The sequence below is a fragment of the Heptranchias perlo genome, chromosome 35, assembly GCF_035084215.1.
Source record: "Heptranchias perlo isolate sHepPer1 chromosome 35, sHepPer1.hap1, whole genome shotgun sequence".
Classification (NCBI taxonomy): Eukaryota; Metazoa; Chordata; class Chondrichthyes; order Hexanchiformes; family Hexanchidae; genus Heptranchias; species Heptranchias perlo.
Genome location: NC_090359.1, coordinates 21,912,472 through 21,930,358, shown reverse-complemented (window position 1 = coordinate 21,930,358; position 17,887 = coordinate 21,912,472). Strand labels below are relative to the sequence as shown.

General features: G+C 49.3%; 1 protein-coding gene across 1 annotated transcript; it reads left to right on the top strand.

The window, feature by feature from the left end:
* The first annotated feature begins 3,066 nt into the window (after positions 1-3,066).
* On the top strand, positions 3,067-13,490 carry LOC137302422 (nucleotidyltransferase MB21D2-like). The gene is made up of 4 exons (XM_067972074.1): positions 3,067-3,237; positions 5,288-5,412; positions 6,423-6,971; positions 12,018-13,490. Exons 3-4 carry the CDS (start codon positions 6,755-6,757, stop codon positions 13,292-13,294), a joined length of 1,494 nt encoding a protein of 497 aa, XP_067828175.1. The 5' UTR covers positions 3,067-3,237; positions 5,288-5,412; positions 6,423-6,754; the 3' UTR covers positions 13,295-13,490.
* Positions 13,491-17,887: the final 4,397 nt, after the last annotated feature.

Below are 17,887 nucleotides of genomic sequence, written 5' to 3'. Positions count from 1 at the left end.
GCTATCCAACTAGTCGCACTCCCCTGCTCTTTCCCCATAGCCCTGCAATTTTTTCCCCCCATTTTCATGTACATATCCAATTCCCTTTTGAAAGTTACTATTGAAGCTGCTTCCAACACTCTTTTAGGCAGTTCATTCCAGATCACAATAACTCGCTGTGTAAAAAAAAAAATCTCATCTCCCCTCTGGTTCTTTTACCAATTGCTGTATCTTAAATCTGTGTCCTCTGGATACTGACCCTCCTGTTAGTAAAAACAGAGTAAATAAGGAGTAGAAACAGAGTAAATAAGCAGAAACTATCAAAACCCCTCAATAAAAGGGAAAAACTGTGACTGCTAGAAATCAGAAATAAGAAGAGAAAATGCTGGAAACATAAAGGTCAGTCAGCATCTGAAAAGAGAAGGGGGCACATTTATTTGGTTTTTAAGTTGATGACACTGCAGCAACCCAGTTTCTCCTTATTGGTTGTTTTAGAAAAGGCATCTGAAAAAAAAAAGGTAGGTTAAGCCTTTATCAGACCTGGTTCTGATGTCTGATGAAAGGTGCACACCTAAAATGTCATAACCTGTCTTTTCTCTTACAGCTGATTACAATATAGAAAGAGGCCATTTGGTGGTGGCTGTTTGCTCGGGCAATCCAAAGCTAACCCCACTGACCCATGCTCTCCCTGTATCATCCTCTGCTTCAAATTTTTATCTACTTTTCCCTTAAAAGATTCAATGGTCTCTGTCTCAACCACTCCCGCTGGCAAAGCAATCCGTGCACCAACAACCCTCTGGTAAAGTTTCTCCGAATCACTCTCAAGATACTTATGGATGAAGAGGGCGATTGGGCCCATCTTAATGCATCCATCCAGAATAACCCTACATTCCTCCCAAGGCTGCATCTAGTTGTTTACAGGGTTTTCACCTCCATCACTCAGCTCAGAAGCCCATTCTAGGCGTTGATCACGCTTTGTGTGACATCAGTCCTAAAGTTTTACTAGTTTGAACTTTGTCCTACTCGCAGTTTAATTTAAAGTAATATTCCAGATTAGGAAAAAAAGAACACATTTATATAGTGTCTTTCACGTCGTCCCAAAGCACTTTACAGCCAATTAAGTATTTTTTGAAGTGCAGTCACTGTTGTAACATAGGCAAATGCGGCAGCCAAATTGCACACAGCAAGGTCCCACAAACAGCAATTAGTTAAGCGGCCAGTTAGTAATCTGTTTTGGTGGTGTTGGCTGAGGGAGGAATGTTGGCTAGGACACTGGGTGATCTCACCTGCCCTTCTTCGAATTGTGCCATGGGATTTTTACATCACCCGAGTTGGCAGACTTGGTTTAACATTTCATCAAAATAAAAGCACCTCCGACAATGCAGCACTCCTTCAGTACTATACTGAAGCCTAAATTACGTGTTTAAATCTCTGGATTGGAATTTAAACCCACCACTCTCTGACTTAAAGGTGATCATGCTACCACAGAACCAAGGCTGACACAACTTTTTCATACCATTCCTCAATTTCTTAGTGACAATTTAAATTTGATCAATTCGGTGAAAGACGCCCTATGGTCTGCCCAAAACTTGCTGGTCTTCCAGTGCAAGGAGCTGTCCTCGACCGAGTGTTGCAGACTGGCACTTTCCAAGGTCCAGGACTACGTGCTCAGGGACACACTGAAGCTGGGTGCGGCCGCCGCAAAGGCTCTGTGGGGAAAGGCAACCGTTTAGAGCCTTCCCACTATTGTATACCAATGGGGCTGCATTCAGGGAAAAAACCCCCTCGGGCAGAATGTAAAAATCAAATTGATGTAACGTACCTGTAATCAATAATCTGTATAGATTGTATTGCAATGAGGCACCCTAGAGTGACATGAACTGTAATTATGTACAATGTGTTCATTGAACTGTACTTGACGTAACCTGCAAATTGTATAATCTGTATTGTGTACATTTGAAATGTGATATGACAACTGTATTGTATGTATTGCTGCAGATTCTATGAATAAAGTATATTTTTTGGACTCATTTATTGCATCAGCTTGGCTCAGTTGCTATAACTTGCCTCTAAGTCAGAAGGTTGTGGGTTCAAGAAATGAAGTGGGCAGGCTGCAGTCCTGAGGGAGTGCTGCGTTGTTAGAAGCTTTTCTCCTCTAAGGGCACCTGTGAGTGGGATTGCCAACTCTTATTCCTAGAGGTGTTACCACATGACCTCCAACCACAACCACCACCCCGCCCCTGTCAAACAGCCTCCCCCTCCAATATATTTTTGTAACTAAGAAACAAAACTGTTCAAATGAAATGAAAACACATTTTTTATTAAATTATTTTTCTCCTGGGTTGCTCACGGCAGTGTCCTGGAGATTAATGTTTAATTCCTGACTGGTTGGCAACCCTACCTGTGAGGACTTGTACAATTCCAGCGCTTGCTGTCTTTAGGTCCAAAAATGGCGGCCACTTTGGGCAAGGCGCGGGATAGTTGCTCGACCCCCGCGTGACCCAGCACAATCCACCGCCTTCACTTTGTAGGGAGGCAAGTGTTGGTCTTCCAACTAACAAATTGAAGCAACCAAACTCCCGGAGTACAAGTGACCAGAGAGTCTCTGAACTTAAAGGACACCTTTTAAGGACTACAATTCCCAGAGTGCACTGCGCACCGACCAAGGCGCAGTAAACGAGAACTGTTTTTGGGACTCGCTTTTCTCGGCCGTGTTTATCCCGCTGATTTCGTCAATAAACATTTTTAAGCTTTCGGCCTACCGTCCGCAAACGCCTCCGGATCCGCCATCGGCCCAGGTGAAGCAGTCTTCCAGCGACTACAATTCCCAGAAGTCTTTGGTGCATGACGCAAGCGCAGTAGAACAAGTGCGGTTTTTGTTTTGTCAGTTTTCTAATTTTTATTTCAGCTCACTTGTGCATGTCATGTGATTTGCGTTAACGCTTCCTGATCGCTTCTATATCGTAATAATTTTAGATTTATTTTTGAGGTGTGAAGGATGAGACTACATTTCCCAGCGTGCGCAGCGGGCAGGCGCATGCGCAGAGCCGGCCGTGGCGGGAGGCGTGTCCATGGCAATCGCGACCTGTGGAGTTTAAACCCTCGGGCCTGGGACAAGGGAGGAGGCGGCGGTGGTGTCCACTCCGGGAAACACCGGCACCGAGCTGGGTCTGACCGAGGAGGGGGAGAAAAAAAAAATAAATAAGCGCACAATGTGCGAGGAGACGAGAGGTGAAGGGAGGCTGAGGATGGAACCAGGTGTGTGTTTAGCCATTGTCCCGAGCGAGAGGGCGGCCGCCTGGAGTGGAGTGGGAAGGGAATCTGGCTGGGCCTTCCCGTCGCGTTGTTGATTATGTTCCGGCAGTCTCCTCCCCTCAAGGTGTTTTGACTCCCTTGCCCAGGGTGTCTTGGCCAATTGGCCATTCTCCAAGTGTCAGCCCCCCGGACGCCCAGTGGGGGCAGGCAATTCGACCGTGGGGGGCATCGCACCCCGGCCCCGATGCCACACCGCCAGTGTGGGATACTCGATAGTGGCTGGAAGTCCCAATGCTTCCCCCCCCCCTCCCCTCCCCTTTCACTCTCTTACTAAGATCACCTCACTCGACATAGTTTGGAGAATTTCAACCCAGTTACCGAACTGAATCATCTTGCTGAGTCACTCTGGGTTCAAGTTTGATTGTTGTTTTGAAGGAAAGCTCTTCGATGAGCAAAAGGGGGATCGAAGCCTCTTTAGCTCTGTAGGTTAAGGAGGGGTAAAATGAGCTAGGGTCCCATTCCTGATTGCTACTCAGTGACTCCTGCTGGAAAGTGTATGTTTATGATGAGACGATCAGGCTTCAGTGTGATGCCTGCCATGGTTGAATAGAGCCTCTGCTGCCGCTTAAAACCAGTCAAACTGCAGTAATATGTTTGTGCTAACACCTGTTGCAATGCATCCATGCTCACACATAGTGAGGGATTGCTTAAATCTAAGGGTTGTTCTATTTTAAAACAGATGTGGGGAAACTGATGCAGCTGTTCTTACTTTTACATTTTATTTTATGTGTCTCTAATTCCATGTGGGTGTAAGTCTGAGGCTGGGATTTTATGGTTCTATACTCACCAGCTGTGATTTATGAGTTGGTAGAAAATCATGATCTGTCTAGCACAGATGCATGTATTTTGAAATGCAGTGTGTGAGTAATCTGAGGTGTGAATTATGGTGAGTATGGTATGTTTGAGAGAAGCTGGTGACTTTGAACTTATAGTTCTAAAAGCTTTTCACCACAATCGCCTCTGAGTCAGAAGGTTGTGGATTTAAGTCCCAATCCAGAGATTTCAGCGTGTAATTTAAGATGACACTTCAGTATACTGCTGAAGGAGTGCTGCACTGTCAGAGGTGCTTTATTTTTGATGAGCTATTAATCTGAGGTGGTTTTGCTCGCCCCATGTCTGAGTCTGTTGTAGACTAATTAGTGGTTGACATGATGAGTCATCAACTCCATTATGATTGTAGCATGCGACTACCAGGATGGTAGAAGGTGAACTAGATGGACTTTGGTCTTTTTGGTTTACCAAATCCTTTGTTCCTCACCCTAGCGTGAATCTCGTCCTCTATTTGATATCTGCTCCTGATAATTTGAAGTTGTTTCTTATAGAATTTTACAGCGCAGAAGGAGCTGTGCCAGCTCTTTGAAAGAGCTATCCATTTAATCCCACTCCCCTGCTCTTTTCCCCATAGTCTTGCATTTTCTCCCCTTCAGGTATTTATCTAATTCCTTTGTGAAAGCCACTCTTGAGAATCTGCTTCCACCACCACTTTCAGGCAGAGAAGTTTAAAATTTAAAAGTTTAAAAATGTTAGAAAAGTGGAATTATCAGAAAACTTTAAGCATCTTTTGCAGTAGGGGGAATAGACTTTGCATTCATTCATTCATTCATCCATCCAGTGGATCCTGTTTGTCTGGCTGAAGGGATCTAGTTTCTGCATTGCTCAAATATTACCTGATGAGATGATTATGGTCTGAACCATGCTTCCCCTCTCAGCTGAAAAAATAATTTTGGTGTGGGGGGGGGGGTGGATGGAAAAGAGTACAGAAATGAAGTTTTAAAACTACAGTTTTTATTCTTAATCCTTTTGGTATGACGAGCTTGTTCTGGGTGTTATGCTAATGGGTGTACCAAACTATTGTAACATGGAGGTAGATTGTGATTTGTATTTGTGAGATTTTCTGCTCCACACTTCACTGTCTCATCTGGCTTTGAGAGCAACAGGAAGTGAGGAAAAACTGTGGATGAATCAGTCACTCTATGTTCTTATTACCACCTAGCATCGCTGGCAAGGCTGGCATTTATTGCCCATCCCTAGCTGCTGGTTACTGAGCAACGTTATTCAAGACCTGGAAGCAGATTACTTGCCTGACTTTTGACTGCATGAAGCCCAGAGGAAGAAAAGGTAGGGGGATAACTGAAGTTTCAGACTGGTGGCTGCATGAAGAGAGCTCTTTAATCTGTTTTGACTTTACTTTCAAATGTTATAAAATGTATTTTTGTTAAGGCATGTAGCACCCCCTCAGGCCAAGGAAAACCAGTTGTTTGGGCACAGCTGTAAGAGGGCGTGGTTGAATGGAATCGGGTGGGGCGAACGAAAGAACTTGCATTTATAGAGCTCGGGACGTCCCAAAGCACTTCACAGCCGATGAATCACTTTTGAAGTCGCTGTTGTAATGTAGGCAAATGCAGTAGCCAATTTGCTCGCAGCTAATTTGCTCACAGCAAGGTCCCACAAACAGCAACTTAGATATTTGACCAATTAGACTATTTTAGAGATATTGGTTTGAGGGATAAATATTGGCCAGAACACTGGCAGAATTCTCCTGTTTATCTTTTATGCCCACCAGAGAGGGCAGTCAGGACCTCGGTTTAACGTTTCATCCAAAAAATTTGCGCGGCTGACAGTGCAGCGCTCCCTCAGCACTGCACGGGAGTGTCAGCTGAGCATATGTGCTCAAGTCCTGCTCCAGACCCTGTTATCCAGGGTCCCCCCTCCCCCCTCTCCTACTTCAAAGTGCATTTGTGTGGGCATCTGGTGAGAATTGGATTGGTTGTCCCCACCCCAAACACACACGCACACAACACACAGCCTGCCAATACTTGTTATCAAGGCTCACACATGAATAAAAGCCACTTCAGCAAAGGTGCTCCAGACAATTGGTGCCTGTACCTCTGCAAGGAACCAATAGCATCCGAAGAGGAGTGAACAAAAAGCAGCAACACGTTGTACCTGGCCCTATCGCACTCCCGTTTGCTCCTGCAGCGTTGCCGACCACAGCACAGGCTGGCTGCACTTTAGTGGATCGGCGCTCACCGCGGCTCCTGCATCCCGGACGAATCGGGATGCGGATTTTCCCGATTGGAGCTCAAACCGCTAACTTCTTCGGCTTGTTTTTTTTTTTGTCGCCACAGACCCCCGCGATGAAGAGCTTCGATTCCCCATTGCCCGTGCCACCCGGGGCGACGAAAAAGAAGCTCCTTCACTCGCCTGCAATTGCAGCAAGTCGTCTCCCGGAATCTCAGGAATTGAAGAGGGGAACCGAATCCGCCTCAGGACTGTGTGTCGCTCCACGCTCATCCCACCGGTGCTGAATTCCTGAGATGATCGCAGGGCTTTGACTCCTCAATCCTCCCGGCTTGTAAAGGCTGCAGTGAAATCTCTTTCCCGGGGTGCGATTCTTTTTTTGCCGCTACTCTTAAACCCGCCTTTTTTCTCCTCTCCTCCTCCTCCTCCTCCTCTCAGCATGGCTTCTGTGGCATCGATGTCCGGCAAGGACGCTGCACCAAACGCCAAGCCGGCCTTTGCCAAACCGCTGATTGACTTGGATTTCCACTCGGGAGCTCGGATCGAGGAGATTAGCAAGTTGATCCAGGAGTTCGGTAAACACGAGCTGAGGGACTTCGATGATCAGCGAGCGCTGGAGGTGCACACGGCCAAGGACTTCATCTTCTCCATGCTGGGTGAGTGAAAACCATGTCCAGCAGTAACCTGGTTACAGTACCGCACTGGCGTGAGTTCCTCTCCCCCCCCCCCCCCCCCAAGTTGTCCATAGAAATGACGACTGGTCGTTCGGCCCAACCAGTCCGTGTTGGTGTTTATCCTTCACACGAGCAGTAGTCCTATTCCCAGGTGCCTGCCCTGTTCCCATGTTACTTTTATCCAACCTCCCCCCCCCCCCCCCTCCTCCCTCCACTTTCCTTCAACCACCTATCTAACATGTGGAGATGCCGGTGATGGACTGGGGTGGACAAATGTAAGGAATCTTACACCAGGTTATAGTCCCAACAGTTTTATTTGAAAATCACAAGAAAGCCTCCGAAAGCTTGTGATTTTCAAATAAAACTGTTGGACTATAACCTGGTGTTGTAAGATTCCTTACACCTATTTAAACAAAAACCCTCACAACGTTCAAGAAGCATTTGGATGAGCACTTGAAATGCCATAGCATACAAGGCTACGGACCAAATGCTGGAATATGGGATTAGAGTAGACAGGGCTGATGGCCGGCGCGGACACGATGGGCCGAAGGGCCTCTATCCGTGCTGTATGACTCTATGACTCTATGAGGAGGCCATTCAGCCCCTCGAGCCTGTTCCACCATTCAATTATAAACAATTTTACAACACCAAGTTATAGTCCAACAATTTTATTTGAAATTGTTTTTGAAATTGAAATTGTGTTGTAAAGTTGTTTACAATTGTCAACCCCAGTCCATCACCGGTATCTCCACATCATGGCCACCATTCAATTAGATCAGGACTGATCTGTATCTTAACTCCATCTACACGCCTTGGTTCCGTTAACCTTAATACCCTTACTTAACGAAAATCTATCACTCAGTTTTGAACTTTTCAATTAATTTCCCCCCCCCCCACCCCAGCCTCAACAGCTTTTTTTTGGGGGGGGGGGGAATTCCAGATTTCCACTCCCCTTTGTGTGAAGAAGTGCTTCCTGACATCACCCCTGAACGGGCCAGCTCTAATTTTAAGGTAACCTATTCTTAAATGTTGACACGACCTCTGCTTCAGTCACTAACTCCGGTAGTGCATTCCAACAAAGTTGCTCCTACTCTGTGCTAAACCGTAATATTTTACATTTAATCTTACATCTATGTCCCCCCCCCCCTTGTTCAAGACCCCCTCGACCACTGGAAAAGTGTTGCTTCGATCCATTCTGTCTCATCCCTTCTTGAATTCAATAAATCTTTTCCTGGTAGCAGTGCACAAATGATAAGAATGACCACGAAAGCTGCCAGATTGTTGGAAAGACCCAACTGGTATAATGACCTTCGTGGGTACGGGAACCTGCCACCCCTACCCAGTCCGGCCTACACGTGACTCCAGTCCCACGTTAAGCGAGTGCCTCTGTCGCCCACCAAGCCCTTTAAGTCGCAATTGTTTTCATAACTAACAAGGCCCGCCAACACCACCACCACCTTCTCAGGGCAACAAGAGATAGACAATAAATGCAGGCCTTGCCAGCGTGGTGCAGCTCCCGAGAAACTGCTGGCAGTCTATCAAAAGCACGGTATTTGTGGACAAGTTTTGGACTTTGAAAGGGCAGACATAGAGAAGATGTCTCCACTTGTGGGGGAGACCAAAACTAGGGGCCGTAAATATAAGATAGTCACTAATAAATCCAATAGGGAATTCAGGAGAAACTTCTTTACCCAGAGAGTGGTTGGAATGTGGAACTCGCTCCCACATGGAGCAGTTGAGGCAAATAGCGTGGATGCATTTCAGGGGAAGCGAGATAAACACATGAGGGAGAAAGGAATAGAAGGCCCTGTGGTGGAATTTCTCTCTTTGCTTTCAAGCACCTTAATGGCATCAAGTGAGATTCTGAGTAGTAAGTGCAGGTGGAATTTGAGTCCAAGCCTCTGAGCATTTCAGTTTAGAATTAACATCTCCTTTGCACGCAGAGGCAGTAATGTTTGCTGGTGGTTTAACTTTCACTGCTGAAAGAAAAGACTGCATAGAAGAGACGTGCCTCGGGGTGGGTGGTCACATTCTTGAGAGGTGAGCAGTCAAAGGGAATTTCGCTGTATCTGTTTTTTTAAAAAAAAAACTTCCTCTATGTAGGCAGGATGCAGCCGAACCCCAGGAACTGTCAACAAATCACCTTGACTTGAATGGTGCGTTGTTCCCAGCAGGTACTCTGCCATAATGACGATCTAAGTGTGCCAACGTATTTTCCGTCCAGTAATAGAACTGGACAGTGACATTACAAAAATGTGTGTATTTTTTACTTAACAGCATGGAAGCTGGTGATTTAAATATATTTATGGATTGTCCTTAATGACACTGGCTGAGATTGGCATAGATCGGGAATCGAACTTCAGATTTTTAAAAAAATCATTCTCGTGATGCGGGCATCGCTGGTGTTTGCCCATCCCTAGTTGCTGTGAGAAGATGGTGGTGACTTAAGTGGCTTGCTAGGCCACTTTAGAGGGCAGGTCGGAAGTAACCACGGTGGTGTGGGACTGGAGTCACGTATAGGCTAGACCATTTAAGGAAGGCAGGTGTCCTTCTTTAAAGGACATTAGTGAACCAGTTGAGTTTTTACGACAATCCCATCATCTTCATGGTCACCTTTACTGGAGGTGAGTTTCCACGGTGTGTGGGGGGGGGTTACATGTGAAACAAGCGAAAGTGATGGTCAGGATAAGGCCCATTGGTCCCTCCAGCCTGTCCCACACAGTTGTTGTGCATCACGATACAGACACACCCCACCCGAAGCCACGTAAACTCCTGCGAGAAGCGTAAAAACCCAGCTCCGTTGTGGAGGGGGAGTTCTGGAAAATTCCTCTGACCCCTTTAGGGGATCGAAACTAATCTAGGAGATCACACTGACCCTGATTAACATTACAGGGCACCTACCTCTGGTATGAGGTGATCTCTGCCCCAGCCAGAAACAGGTCCAGCTCTCTGGAAAGAATTCAGCTAATCAGCGTTCACTGCACGAGCCGGCAGCCTGTTCCACAGGTCCACTGTTCTCTGGGGAAAGAAACCCCTCCTGACATCCAACCTACTTCTGCCCTTATATAACTAAATAATTAGTCTACATCCACACCATCTAGTCCTATCATTACTTTAACAAACCTTAAACTCTGGGGGTGATTTGATTAAGTATACAGACCAAACTTTTTGAGCCTATCTGGGTAACGTAAGGTGTTTTAAACTGGGGAATTAATGTTGTCGCCCTCCTCTGCACCCTTCCCAAAGCCTCTATGTCCCCAGCCTCTTTTTTTTTAAGCCTACTGCACCTGGTATTCCCAGGCGGAATCCCAGACACGAGTACTAGCCAGGCCTGACTCTCTGTTCGGCTTCCGAGATCAGACAGGAGCAGGCGTTTTCAGAGTAGAGTGGGTTTCTCCCACTCAGTTGCTGTCACGATATTTACGCCGCCGTCCTGGGGTTTCCGTCAAACTTACGACGGACGAGCGGAAGAACCCCCCCACCACCCCGGCCATTTGAAAATTCACCCCCTCACTCTTCACCACCATCAACTGAGTGGGGGTGGCGGCAGAGTCCAGCAAAAAGCTATTCGAGTGTGGATTGTTGCAGTAGTTCGGCCCATCGCGTCTGCCCCTGTGTTTTCCTCCTCGTGAGCCGCCAATCTAATCCCGTTTGCCCGCTGGCTTCCTATCTCTTCTCCTCCTTCCCCCCCCCCCCCCCCCCCCCTGCCCTCTTAATGTTTTTTGTAAACAAAACAAAAAAAAAATCCCAGTTCCTAATGACTCGTGTTTACACAATGGCCTTTTAAGGTAGGAAAAGCATCTCGAGGTGTTTACCAGCTGGGTGAGGAAAACCAGACGTAGAACCAAAGAAGGAGAGATTAGGAGGGGCAACGACAAAGTTTGGTCGAAGAGGTGGGTTTTATGGAGGGTCTTTTTTTTTTAAAAAGAAAAAAAGTTTTACAAATAAGAAGGATTTGCATTTATATAGCGCCTTTCGCGACCTCCGGACATCCCAAAGCGCTTTACAGCCAACGAAGTACTTTTGAAGTGTAGTCAATGTGTTGTACTATGGGGAAAAATAAGAGACTGGAGCGTGTGTGTTGATGTGACAAATGAATGCTATATTGCCTAGCACTGAAAGGGCTAATGCATTGCGTTTACACACTTTGTTTTTCCCCCTCTGTGTTCTCCCGTGTTAAAGTAGTGAAGTTGGCAGTGTGCCCACCCAGCCACTTTCTCTGTGTGGACCTGGCAGTGTGCCAGCCACTAAGTCTCCGGATTGCAGATAATTCCGCTGTGTGCTGATTAGATTTAGCCGTGGGATCCCTGCAGGATTTGAAGGCTCTCGGATGGGTCCTGGGCGAATCGACCCTTCTGGTTAGTATTAGAAGAATTCCAAGAATGAGAAATGACGCCGGCAACTCGCCATTTAGGGAGGAGTGATTCAAATGTAGTGAGCTCCGAGCTCACTTCTGTTTGCACCAGACACGCTGCATCCCCTTGCATTTATACGGCGACTTTCATGACCTCTGGACGTCACAAAGCGCTTTACGGCCAATGAAGTACTTTTTTTTTTGAAGTGTCGTCACTGTTGCAACGTAAGAAATGCAGCAACCAATTTGTGCTCAGCAAGCTCCCACATACAGCAGTGATAAATGTCAGATTATCTACTTTGTGATGTTAGAGGGATAAATACCAGGACACTGGGGAGAACTCCCCTGCTCTTTGAAATAGTGCCATGGGATCTTTTACATCCACCTGAGGGGGCAGACAGGGGCCTCGGTTTAATCTTTCATCCGAAAGATGGCACCTCTGACAGTGCAGCACTCCCTCAGTACTGCGCTGGAGTGTCGACCTACATTTTGTACTGTAGAGTATCAGTATCAGTGTGCTAACCATTCCTACTGGCAACAATGACTAGTTATAAAGTACTGTGAGCAGACGTCTGGGGTTAGGTCTCTACTCGTGGTAAGGGACAAGGCATGGCACAAGGAGCACTTGAAAGCAGCACAACCTAAGCCTGAAAAGTTCCTCTCTGCTTCCACAGGATTGGTACAGAAGCTGGACCACAAGTTACCCGTGTCGAACGAGTACCTGCTGCTCTCTGGGGGTGTCCGCGAAGGAGTGGTCGACATGAACCCCGACGAGCTCGGGGACTACGCTAGGGGCACGGACTACGACGTCGACTTCACGCTGCTGGTGCCGGCGCTGAAGCTCCACGACCGCAACCAGCCGGTCACGCTGGACATGCGGCACTCTGCCCCCTGCCACTCGTGGCTCAGCCTGCGCCTCTTCGACGAGGGCACCGTGAACAAGTGGAAGGACTGCTGCACGGAGACAGAGAACAACGGGGGGGACCCGGGCGGCAGCTACTACTTCTCGCCGACCAAGGTGGCGGACTGGTTCTTCCGCTCCATCTCCGCGGTGATCGAGGGAATCTGCCGTAATCCCCAGCGGGGCATGCCCAGGGTGGTGAAGGTGGAGAAGAACGGGACGGTGGTGTCCGTCATCCTGAACGTGGGCCGCAGCCGGATGCTGTACGACGTCGTCCCCGTGGTGTCCTTCAAGGGCTGGCCGGCCGTGGCCCAGAACTGGCTGATGGAAAACCACTTTTGGGACGGAAAGATAACAGAAGAGGAGGTGATCAGCGGGTTCTACCTGGTGCCGGCCTGCTCCTGCCTGGGCAACCGGGAGAACGAGTGGCGGCTGGCTTTCTCGCGGAGCGAGGTGCAGTTGAAGAAATGCATTTCCGTCCCTCTGATCCAGGCCTACCAGGCATACAAGGCCGTGATAATCAAGCTCCTCTCCCGGCCCAGGGCCATCAGCCCCTACCACCTGCGGAGTTTGATGCTGTGGGCCTGTGACCGTCTCCCGTCCAGCTTCCTCTGCCAGGACGAGAACATGGCCCACTTCCTCCTGGGCCTGATCGACGACCTCTCCCACTGCCTGGTCAACAAGTCCTGCCCCAACTACTTCCTCCCGCAGTGCAACATGTTCGAGCACCTGCCTGACGACACCGTGCTCCTCCTGGCCTGCAAGCTGTCCTCAGTCCGCTCGGACCCAGCTGAGCACCTGCGCAGCGCCATCGAGCACGCCAAGGCGGCCAGCAAGCTGGCCCAGGAGCTGCGCCGGTGCCGGGCCGCGCCGGGCTTGGCGTCCTCCCAGTCGGACGGGGTGCTGGCGAGCGCTGCTTGCCAAGACGACAGCCTGGCCCGCAAGCTCCAGCAGCTCGTGACGGAGAATCCGGGCAAGTCGATCTCGGTCTTCCTCAATCCAGATGACGTCAGTAAGCCTCACTTCAGAATCGACGACAAGTTTTTCTGAATTTGACGCTTTAAACATGGACCAGTTGCCATATTGTGCGTCGTACAACAGATGTGACTGTCCCACTGCATGGTGGGCTACTGGGGGTCGTGCTGTCCCACTGCATGGTGGGATACTGGGGGTCGTGCTGTCCCACTGCATGGTGGGATACTGGGGGTCGTGCTGTCCCACTGCATGGTGGGATACTGGGGGTCGTGTTGTCCCACTGCATGGTGGGCTACTGGGGGTCGTGCTGTCCCACTGCATGGTGGGATACTGGGGGTCGTGCTGTCCCACTGCATGGTGGGATACTGGGGGTCGTGCTGTCCCACTGCATGGTGGGATACTGGGGGTCGTGCTGTCCCACTGCATGGTGGGATACTGGGGGTCGTGCTGTCCCACTGCATGGTGGGATACTGGGGGTCGTGCTGTCCCACTGCATGGTGGGATACTGGGGGTCGTGCTGTCCCACTGCATGGTGGGATACTGGGGGTCGTGCTGTCCCACTGCATGGTGGGATACTGGGGGGTCGTGCTGTCCCACTGCATGGTGGGATACTGGGGGGTCGTGCTGTCCCACTGCATGGTGGGATACTGGGGGTCGTGCTGTCCCACTGCATGGTGGGATACTGGGGGTCGTGCTGTCCCACTGCATGGTGGGATACTGGGGGTCGTGCTGTCCCACTGCATGGTGGGATACTGGGGGGTCGTGTTGTCCCACTGCATGGTGGGATACTGGGGGGTCGTGCTGTCCCACTGCATGGTGGGATACTGGGGGGTCGTGCTGTCCCACTGCATGGTGGGATACTGGGGGTCGTGTTGTCCCACTGCATGGTGGGATACTGGGGGTCGTGCTGTCCCACTGCATGGTGGGATACTGGGGGTCGTGCTGTCCCACTGCATGGTGGGATACTGGGGGTCGTGCTGTCCCACTGCATGGTGGGATACTGGGGGTCGTGCTGTCCCACTGCATGGTGGGATACTGGGGGTCGTGCTGTCCCACTGCATGGTGGGATACTGGGGGTCGTGCTGTCCCACTGCATGGTGGGATACTGGGGGTCGTGCTGTCCCACTGCATGGTGGGATACTGGGGGTCGTGCTGCCCCACTGCATGGTGGGATACTGGAGGACATGCTGTTCAATGGACATTCAATGATGGTTATCAACATTATAACCTGGCCAGTATCTACCTTTTTTTTTATTGGTCTGGCCAGTTAATTTAGGAGGTGGTGGGGGGAGAAATGGCATAACTGGGATTAGTTGTTAATAGTGATCTAATCTCATGACTAATTTTGTTGAAACCCAACCCAGCGCTGATGACTCAGATTCCTGAAGGCTCACCCCTCATTTGTACATCCCAGAATTTTGTTTTCCCGTGCTGTCACCAGGACTAGATTGCAGTGGCGGGTGCGTGAAATTTTCATGACCAGTCGTGCAAAAAGAGCAGCCGTCTAATTCTCGATCCTGGCTTCCAAACTCGGGCTGGCCTGGGGGGAGAGAACGTTTAGAGCTGTACGATGGCATGCTGAAGTACCAGTGGGTACAGGCCTGTCGTTGGTGCATTGTAAAATGTATCGGCTTTTTTGTTTTCCCCTATTAAGTATTGGTACTAAGATGCAAAAATAATCACAGTGACAGCACCGAATACACCTCTTTATTTCACAGACTAAACTGTGTCCCCCTAAATTAAACGGGTAATACGAATGGGGGCGTGTAGCTCTGGTTCCATTGACCTAATCAGAACAGCTCACCGGGGTTGTCATTTTTAATAAGGGGTCCTTATCTCCTGGTCGCCGCTCTCTGAAGTGTTGACTTTAGTTAAGGGCAGGATCAGCTGAGAGGGTGCTGCGGGGTCAGAGGTGCCGTCCTACAGTTGAAGCACTGAAGCGAGTTCCTGCCCATCCGTTCGGATGAATGTTAAGCTGTGATAGGGAGACGGGAAGGGTTGGAATTGTGGAGCCTTCATCCAAACTGATCTTGTAAACGTTTATGGGGAAATGCTGGTGTTTAATTTTGCTTTTCACTGTCCGATTTGTAACAGCAGCTTATGAGAATGTGCTTGCCTGATGATCCTTGTGCTTCCTTGCTTAGAAATAGGAGATCCTTTTGGAAACATAAACTTGGTGACTGAGGGCAGACGTCTGGGCCTCTTGGCTCTGTTGGTAAAGGGGTGCTGGGGGTGAGGCCAGTACGACGACCTAGAGGTTATATTTGGCAGTAGTGTTGGAGAATCTTGTCTTTGCATTTCAGGCTGTGGAGAAAGGAGTGAGGGGGTGGATGGATGAAGAGGAGTCTTTCGTACTGTGGGGTTACTGGGGGTGAGGCAGCAGGTATTCCTGCTGCTGAGGGCGTGTGGAAGGGAATGAGCACGTCTCAGCCTGCCTCGAGGTGTGTGTGTGTGTGTGTGTGTACTGCTGCCGAGTGTAACCCGTGGGCCTCGACTGTGGTAGCGAGGGTGCATGGAGCGAGGTGGGGATCAGACGCAGCAATATCTCAGTTCTGCTGGTTGAAGTTATTTACCTATATAAAGTGTCCAAAGGTGAGCTGTGAGCAGGATCGAAACCGTTTGACACCACAGTGCACAATAAACATTGTGTTTAAACAGTGAGGTGGGGCGTTTCTGTGATTGTGCCTGGTTCAGGGAATGGTGCAGCCTGGTTAAGGGGACGGTGCAGCTCGTGACTGCAATCCAGAATGTCTGACGGTTGGGACCCTGGAAGTGGCCGTCACTAAACTGTATCTCAGTTACAAAAAGTTTCTTTGAGGTTCTATGTCCCTTTGCTGGATTGTGCTGTGCCAGTGGGGTGTCTATCTCAAGGAGGGAAAACAGTTATCTTGTACTCGAATTGTGACTCTTGCCAGCCCGTCACAGAACAGCACTGACGAGGCAAGTTCTGTGCTTCAAACAGCTGCCTCCTTCCAGGAATGGTGGTGGAAGGTCACCAGAAGCACAGAAGACGGATGTGGTGGGGAGGGAGTTGTTAAACTTGATGCTTAATAAAGTCGAAGGGGGCAGAGAGCCCATTGGCAGCCTATCTGAATCTGTGTTCAACTCTTAACGGTGTCATGACGGACTTGGTCGTTGTTACTCGGCTCTTGTCGGTTACTCACCGTAGAACTCCGTCAGGACAAGGGTAGGGGGAGGGGGGCGCAGGGGGAAGGGAGGAGGAAACATCAGTCACCGATCACCGATACGGTTCCTGTTGGCCAGTACTGGCACTGGTGAATCAGTCCATTGTTTGTTTGATAGGCAGTGGCACATTGTCAGGTGATTGAGCTTATTGTGTGTTAATGGAGCTGGCATCCCAATACATTAAGTTCTTCCTGTCAGCCCATCTGGCAATACTGCAATATATGTACTGAATACTAAGCTTGTCTTCCATCTCAATATTCTCTTCCATTGATTCCCCCAGGTGGTGCTGTTTTATACCTGGTGTGTAATTAGAGAGGGAGGGAGTGTTGCACTAAGGCATTAGATGTAATTCTGACCAATTTTGTAAATCCAATTTGACCTCATCACTTCCTGCCTTGCAATTTCGACAGGAAGGGAGAAGGCTTTATACTAAACCTATTACTCCAGCAGAGACACGTACATGTGAAAAATGGCAAGAATTATTTGATAATTTCAAATGAATTGTGTTCGCCTCCAGATAGTCTCGAAGAACGTGGGCTTGTTGCTTTACCTGATAGGGTGACTAAATATCAACATCAGGGCAGTCCGTGTTCAGCGTCAGCGTAATGGGGTGAAAATTTGCCCTGAAGTATCCTTTGGTGGTGAGTTCCCCACCTCAGCTGGACTATTGGGTAAAGGAAATATCAACCCAATGAGTCTATCTGTGTTGTTATCATGTACCCCCAGAGACAGAGGAGAGGGGAGTAACCCATAGCCAGGGGGGATTCTCTGGTGGTTTGCTGATGGAAGAGCTTGGACCCAGTCCCTGGTCTGTGCTGAGTGAGTGAGCTGATCACAGCTGGCTGGCTGGCAGTAGGAGCGCTACAATTGACTGTAGCACTCCTGGCTGGGTAAAGGGAAAATCAGTCAGGGTTCCTGCGCCCCAGGACTACCCAGTCACCTGCTGTTGTGGATTGGGTTTGGACGTGATGCCCCCTGCAGTAGAATAGCCTGCCAGCAGTCACTGCCTGGAGTTGCACATGAAGGGTGGCCTCTCGGCCGAGGTACCGGGAAGTGCCAGCTGCCCGTGGAATCGCAGCCCGGTACTAGATAGTGCAATAGTTATAAACTCTCAACGAGGTGATTACTTGCGTCATAAATGGACATGAAAAGGTTTACCAATTCTCCCCCGCCTCCACGGGCATCCATGTTTTATTCGTGCATCAGGAGATCAGGCTACTCACTGGCACGACTTTCGCAGTTAATGCGAGACCACACACGCACACACCTGTCTGCGCTGCACTCGGGCGTGCAGTCTGGTATCGCCCAGCCGCTGCCCCACGCTGGGGGTGGCCTGACTGACCCGCAGATCGGACGGCTTCAGCGTGCATAGCCACTTGCACTGCAAAGTGCGTAACGATCGCCTGCTTTTGTCAGAGCAGCAGACTTGTCCCCGTGCCCAGCAGAGTTAGTTGTGCCCAATATAATCCACCTTGGATGACA